General features: G+C 41.2%; 1 protein-coding gene across 2 annotated transcripts in view; it reads right to left on the bottom strand.

Moving 5' to 3' along the window:
• Nucleotides 1–7,972, bottom strand: part of LOC142585185 (putative helicase MOV-10) — a 91,554-nt gene that overhangs the window by 8,356 nt on the left and 75,226 nt on the right. For both annotated transcript variants that reach the window (XM_075695744.1, XM_075695753.1), the window contains 8 exons: nucleotides 7,264–7,415; nucleotides 6,993–7,172; nucleotides 6,777–6,924; nucleotides 6,481–6,642; nucleotides 6,156–6,256; nucleotides 5,870–6,087; nucleotides 3,248–3,402; nucleotides 1,419–1,667 (listed from right to left, as the gene is read on the bottom strand). In XM_075695744.1, the coding sequence (XP_075551859.1) occupies nucleotides 1,419–1,667; nucleotides 3,248–3,402; nucleotides 5,870–6,087; nucleotides 6,156–6,256; nucleotides 6,481–6,642; nucleotides 6,777–6,924; nucleotides 6,993–7,172; nucleotides 7,264–7,415 (1,365 nt within the window). The remainder of the gene's footprint in view (nucleotides 1–1,418; nucleotides 1,668–3,247; nucleotides 3,403–5,869; nucleotides 6,088–6,155; nucleotides 6,257–6,480; nucleotides 6,643–6,776; nucleotides 6,925–6,992; nucleotides 7,173–7,263; nucleotides 7,416–7,972) is intronic.

Raw genomic sequence — 7,972 nt, forward strand, 5'->3', positions numbered from 1 at the left:
TTATACAAGTGATACTTTAAAGAGTTCCTGGAGCAATTTTTTTCATACCCAAGAAAATTGTTTATATATATGGCTATCTTGTTAAGGAAAGATTATGAAATTATCTTCTTCTCAAGCCACTGCGTCCGCCCATAAACTCAAATTAGATGCAGCTATATATGGCTCACCTACTTGCGCACTGTATCATTCATTGACATCAGTGATGTCTATCGCTGGTTGGTATGAATGAGTGCATTCAGTGTTTCTTACTATGACTCGCTTGCACCGATGCATTCTTTCATGTTACGGCGCCTACAGCGCACTCACTACAGTGCACTCCAATGCATACACCTCTCACAGGGAGACGATAACAGTACAGCACTGCATCTACCCTAATTATTTCCTGAAGAATTGAAACAAGTTCTTTCAACATATTCCCCTTCATACCTCACCAGCAGTTGTCACCATAGCACTATTGATTTTTTGTTGCACTCTTTCTCACCCTCCGTTTATTCCGTGCACCCTAACAGATTGACTACAGATCTCAGTATATCCAAATAGATTTGCTCTAAACCTTTACCCTCACACTTGCGCATGCAGCGACTGCATTTAAACAAAGCAGCTGCAGCAGAGTATGCACAATCTCAGCTGGAAGTGTGCCAAAGCTTTGAAAAACTGTCTGAACTGTGTTCATTTTTTTGAGGGCACAGAGGCTTGCAAGGCTTACTATTAAAGAGGCTTGCACAGTGCCATGTAAAATGTATCACAGATGACATCACGTGCAGGTAAGATGTCACTTATTCAGTCTATCTTGGATATGCAGGGGTGGAAGCAATTATACAGGGAACCATTGCTTAGATCAGTGATAAATAATGCAAAACCTTTAAATTGTGTTTACAAATTACAGCAAAACGGAGCACTTAAAACTGGCCCTTAATGTTCACAGAGACCTGCCCTATTGAATCAATGTGTTTATGCACCACAGTCAAAACCATATTGGGAACCTACTTAATTGAGTACGTCAGATGCAAGATCAAAAGTGACAGATAACAATGAGAAAAGAAAAACAAGACCATTACATATTTAGAAGAAAACAATTAAAAAGTGAAGGGGAGGGGGGCACGACAGTATCATGGGCAATATGTATGTGCAACAAAACAGCTTGCAAGCCTCTGCACAAAGGTGATTTTAGGTGTAACGGGTTCCGTCCTGCATGCAGAAAGACTTGCAGATGCAACTAGGTCATTATCTGAATGACATATTACTAAAGGAAGAGAAGAGCTTTGACAGTAATTACAAGAAGTTCTGTGTAAGAATTTTAAATACTTAATTTAAACACTGCATTCCAAAACTAAAGTAGGTATCATGATCACAAGTGCAACCTTGTGAAGCCGTACATGATGCTTAAAGTACTGCATATGTGCCAATGGTTTACAAACCTGCTTGCGGTAGGGAGAAACAATTCCAATGTCAGACTTTCGAACCTTTGTTCGCACTCCATTTTTGCCATCCAACAAGGAAATCACATAGTCCACCACAATCCTGACCTCATCAGGGTTGAAATATGAGGGGTTGTTACACTCCCTCATGTCTTTTCCACAAACACCATGAAAAAGAAGTGGCACACCCTTTGTGGGCAGTCCCTCCCAAGTCAACATGCTTTGGGTAATCATCTTATCTGCAAACACCTGCAATGGCAGAAAATAAAATTTTGAAATTTTTTTAGCAATTTATTTATTGCTAGCCGTAATAATTACTCTCATGAGTATTTTTGTATAATCACTACTCTACATTCTGTGAATAACTGATTGATTGAGTGGGTTCAACAGTGACAAAACCAAGGTAATATAAAGTATGCTGCAGTGGAGGGCTTCAGTTTAATTAGGGTTCCCCAGATGTTTTTCACAATGCACCCAGAGCTCAATTACACTTCTATGATGACATGGTTGTGCAGTATGGAAGAAAATACTCAACAAATAAGTCACTGCAGTGGGTTTTAGCGTTTTGTAACCATCCATCATCAAGATAACAGTACTGTAATGCTGTGATCAACCTTATTCACGCGTTTGATAGTATTTCAGACTGACTGTCCAAGCACGATTGTTTGAGTCATCCACGGACATGAGGCTTCACAAAGTGAAAGAACTTCCTACTTATTTCAAAAATTTCATTGAATTAATTTATCACAAATCGTAGACCATTCAATCACAAAAATTCACCAGCGTAGAGTAACCAAGCTTAGTCACGCTATGCCAGCGAAAAGTGGACGCACTACAGTCTAGTGTCATGGCACAGCCAGCTTAGCTGGGGTGTATGGCACGCCTTCACATCACTGGTTTAAGAGTAGAACACATCCTGTCTCTTGCCACAGCTGCAAGACCAGGATGCAGCGTACGCTAGCTTGGCTGGCTGGCATCATGCAGTCGTAAAGTTTGAGTGCACAGAAAAGTAAAGAGTGCAAAGTTTTTTTTCGCCAAACAAGAATGTGTTCGCTTGCTGCAAACTTGTGCGCATGTGCTGTGACAACAGTTAATCGCCGAGCTCCTGTGCGGTCACACTCGGCAAGGCAAACTACAACAGGGGGATATTTCTGACGCTCCTGGTGTTGCCAGCTTAACATATTGGACTTTGCTGGCCACTACCTGGCTAACCAGAAATGCTAGACTAATCTGCACCTGAACTCTTCCAAGTTCTGTAAACATATGTAAGGAATCTCTCAGTGCCTGAACTGAAAAGGCATCTAGTATTCACATATATATGGTAAGTATCCCTGTGAGAACTGTGACAGAACACTGAGAAATGCATACAAAAAGCAACAGCTGTTGACATCAATGCCAAACATAGTAGTCCAGAAGTAGAGAAAGTTAGGAGAGCCGACTGAAATTATGGCTGAGACAGTGCTGTAGATGGGGATGAAGAAAGAAAGGAAATAAACAGCACCATGTTTGCATCTGACTTTCTTTGTCCCCATTTATCGCACTACACCCAACCATGGTCCAGAAGGAGGAACATGCAGCAGGGAAGCTACTTGTACGTGTTCACATACGAGTTCTAGAATAATTGTCTTTGAAAAAAATGTAGCTTTCCATGTTACTGCTTATAGGTGAATGCCATAACAAAAATTTGTACCCAATCAAACAAATACAAGTCATTCTCTGCATTAATCAAAAGTGTAAGAGTAGCATAAAAATATTCACAGGTCACAAAATCTAAACACTAGGACACAATTGCCAAAAGTTACACAAAGGTTGCATGTCACTAGTCATACCTTCAGTTCACTATTGTAAAACATCTCATTTGGAACTTTGAGGATGTCTGCATGGCTTCTGAAGTTTCTGAGCAGTTTCGTCACCATGTGTGCATTGTGCTCATCATTCTGCTGGTATGAAGGCAATTTAATAAGTCGCTCAAGTAGGGACACACCTGCATGAATAAACGCCACATAAATCAATTTGATGCTTTGAAGTAACTGCAATAGAACATATAGAAATTATATGAATGGTGCTCCAATGATGTGCAAATGATGGGCAATTATAACAATGATGTGCACGTATGCACACTCACAAAAGTGGACAGCATATCTAAAGAGTTGATGGCGTTTTATATCTGAAGTTTATACCCCATGGTTGTCGGAAGTGCTTTAGTGCAAGGCTTCACACTAATTTTGACGACCTGAAGTTCTTTAATCAGGCTGCAACTTGGAAAGCATGGTTAAGAACAGCTTTAGGAGCAAGTGAAACTGCTTTTTGAAGCAGGCTGGGAACAATCCAAATATTTCTGAGTACATGGGAGGGCCTAAGCTCTCAACAAGCAGCTGTCAATACATTTCTTAAAGGAAAAAGGAGAAAGTGCACATAATCCAGGGAAACTTTACATCCAATAATGCTTGCGGCAGCACTGAAGCAGAAAGCTACTCTCACACAAAACTTAATTTGAAGTTGAATAGAAAGCCAGCAAACTGTTGAAAACCCATTAAGTAAAGCTTTTAATTGCAGCCTAACAGTTTGAATGTAAACACTTTTTTCAAGTGGTCGTAGCTGTGAATCACACTCGAAGTTTGTGATTTTCATCTGGTGCTTGGGTTTAATCTTGGATAATAACAGCCTCTTTTTCAGCATGCATAGCTTTTTTTTCAACTTCTGTCCATCTGTGTGAATCAAGTAATTGAAGCAATGCATTACAACAGCATCTGCAAATGTGGGTGTGGGGGGACCACTTGTACCTTCATCCATCTTATCCTCACTTTTGATGGTGTAAGGTGTGTTAAAATTGGCGACCACTGACTTTATCAAAACAGTGATGGTGATTGTACTGTGCCACACGGCAGGTGCTGCACAGTCACTGTTTTCAATGGTGACATATGTAACCAACGCAGGCACCACTGACGGGTGATGCCATGTTCACGGCACGCCATCGCAATATAGCAAGTGGAAAGAGAAACGTAACAAATGGGTAGCTAATACAAATGACCCTACGGGAAAAAAACAGGATCTGAATTTCTGAGTGCAAGAGCCGGGATAACAAACAGGAACAGATTAACAAGCTTCTGCTGCAACTGCAGCAACAAGAGCAAAAATTTAACTAATAATTTTCAATGTAAGAAAAAACAAAAGATGTCCCGCACCCAAATTCAGCGTGCAAGAAAAGATTTATGTGGATCTCTCTGTGGGAAATGGTGTAAGCAAATTTTTCTTTAGTGTTTCGCTGATTGATGCTAGTTGGCACTGATGCAGATGAGGAATTTTGATGTCGTTCAGTGCTTGGTGCAATACAAGAGTAATGCAGGGTAATTAAACATTATCTTGGGTGCAGCACTTGTGTTTGCCTAGGCAGTGCACAGAAACCACAGCAAGACCTGCATGGTTGCGATAACACGCCTCTTCAAAAAAACCTGCAAAGTGTGCAAGAATGGTGTAACCTTTGGCTAATGGAACTAAACTGTAACAAATGTAAGACCGTCGCCTTCCACCGCCGCAGCAATCCACTTGTTTTCTTGCACCAAATTGCTGACGCCAACCTTCTATCTCGAAATAATCCTTTGTAGTGATTTAACCTGGGACAGCACATTATCATTTTATCATTTATCTGCTAACAAAACACTCGGGTTTTTAAAATGCCATTTGCGCCACACCCCAAAATATGTAAAATTACTAGCCTATCAGTCTCTCGTCAGGGCGAAATTAGAATATGCGTTCCCCATTTGGAACCCCCATCAAGTATATGTCATCAATCAACTCAAATCGCTTCAAAATCGAGCTACAAGATTTATTCATTCTAAGTTACGCCTACGACGTCAGCATATCAGCACTGAAAACAGTATCCGGCTTATCATTGCTTGCATCTCATCGCCGCATTGCTAGTCTGTCTTTTTCACGAGTTCTTTTAGAGCTCACTCAGCAGCCCCCATACATTCTCCCCCCGGCATGCATCTCCAGTTGCACCGGTCACTCTTTTTTCGTGCAGCAGCAGACTGGAACGGCCTTTCTAACGAAATCACAGTCATAACCTCTCCTTCCACATTTTTAAACACCATAAGAAATTACCTAGCACTGTAATAAAAATATGGCTTTCAATTTTTCATGTATGTACCTACCCCTTGTGTAACACCCCTTCAATGGAGTCTAAGGAAATAAAATGAAATGAAAAAAGTAAGGCCACAAAATATGGGAAGACCTAACCTCAGTATTATTGGACTAAGACACTTGCGAAATATTAGGAATAACAATGTTTATCTGCAGCACCGAAGTGGCAAGTTTTGGCAGGTGCACTTTTCTTCTAGGTCCCATATTTGCTGTAAAGTGTTATGTTGCAGGAATAATTGGACTAGAAAGGGTTAAAACATTAAATGTGCCATTGTGAGCATCTCGCAGCATACATGGACAGTGCATACCCAGGTTGTAAGATAAGCAGAGACGATTTCGGATGACTGGACCCAGTTGCATAGGGTCCCCAGCCAGAATTATGTGTCCCCCTGTACCACTCATGTCGGGCTTCCAAGCATCCAAAAGTCCCATCAGAGGGATGTCACACTCTGGCTCCAAAGCATGGCCAGCCTCATCCACAATCACATGAGTGAAATGGTTGACAGGCAAGCCTGCCGAGATCAACCTGCAGAGCATTCACACAATGGTGACACTAGCACATGTGAAACAGGAAGAAGATAAAAAAACACATACTTTGACGAAGTGACCAGAGTGACCACAATGATCCTGTACTTCTTTAACTCTGACGCAGTGTAAAGATGTTCACTTTCACCTTCCAAAAAATTGCAGCATTTCTAAGGAAAACAATAGGACGTGCATACTTCATGAAAATAACCACCTTGGGGAAACAGCTCAGGGAACACAGGAACAACATGCCAGCCCACTACATTTATGAAATTTGCAATACAAGCAGACATGCAGATGATGATGATGTTTGGTGTTTAATGGCGCAAGGGCCAGGTGTGGCCAAAGAGCGCCATGCCAGACATGCAGAGATCTTATGGAATGTGCACCCTACCTTTAGTTTCTTTGAAGTTTTGTCAGGGTGGACAGAAGAAGAGTACAATCGAAGCATTTGTGATGGCATCATGTGATCCAAAAGCCGCTCGGCTAACAGATCACTTGCACTATTTGACGGAGCAGCGATCAGAATGCGACTAGATGGGATGAGCGTGCATATCTGCAGTAACAATATTAGACTTATTCTGACATTTCCACACAACATAAAGTAAAACAGGCAAGTCAAGTTGAATATACAAAAATGAATAATAAAGGACACAGGCTATATAAGCACTGCCAGAGAAAACTGCCTACCTGTTTAATTGCTTCCACTAGAGTGACTGTTTTCCCTGTACCAGGAGGACCGAACAGAAGGTATGGATAAGGGCGATGCAGCCCTAACAATATATCACGGACAGCTTTGGACTGCTCTTGATTCTCTTGTACCTTCTTGTTGAAAAACCTGTTTTGCGACATGCAGAAAACAAGGGAATTATATGAAATATTAGCTGCCAGGAACAGGCTCATTACCTCAAATCAGACAGTTCCAGTGCAGGTTTTGATGGCAAAGAGCTGCTGGGAGGAAAAATGAAACTCCAGAGGCTTCGTTTCTTGCATGTGTCAAGAGATCGATGCATCCGCGTTAACGGTATTCGATTGAATGTAAAGCGGATGTCAAACCTCATTCCTTTGATGTAAATGAGGTTAAACCTGCACATACGCATGGCAAGAGCAGTGTAAATATTATTTGTCACGAGACTACTCTTCGCACATTCAAGCAGCTGGAAACGTATGCACTCACTCTTCACTAACCCTGACCGTAATGTATGTGCCATCTGTTTTGTGGACAACTGCTTCATACTCAGTCACTGAAGTTGGGTGGCTTGATGAGGAACGAATAAATAACCTGTTTCCTTTCATAACTGAGGGGCGTCCTTCTGTTGCACCAGGTACCTAGAAGAAAAAGGCACTCATCACACAGTGCACTGTGTATTTGTTAATTCTCCCTGTCCTGCTACACTGCTCAGGAATCATGTTGGATGATAGCCATTGTTGCTGATTTAAGCTATGCCCTGTACGGTTGCACTGAGATGTAAAGAAGGCGTGGTTTCAGAGGTGATAAAGGCATCAATGCAGTAAATATTCAACCCAAGCAACCACAAATATTCACTCTATTGCCACTGAAGGAGGATACAATGGTTGCAACAATGAGATGCAAATCCCCTACCATGGACAAAATTGTTCTGTGTGGTATATAACAACCTCTGCTGGACACATAGTGAAAGCCCAAAGCTAAGTTATGCATATCTATTGAATATTAAAATAGGGTACCGGGTTTCAACAACAAAAGTAATCATCTGGATTCTCTCTTGGCTTCTAAAGAACACAAATTTCATATATTTCCCATAAACATAGGGACAGGTCAAATTCAAACAATCGCATACACTCAAACACTTAGCATCAACTTGTTGTCACTTTTATGTGAGAAAAATTTAGGCCACACATTGATG

Source organism: Dermacentor variabilis, chromosome 1 (genome assembly GCF_050947875.1).
Source record: "Dermacentor variabilis isolate Ectoservices chromosome 1, ASM5094787v1, whole genome shotgun sequence".
NCBI lineage: Eukaryota > Metazoa > Arthropoda > Arachnida > Ixodida > Ixodidae > Dermacentor > Dermacentor variabilis.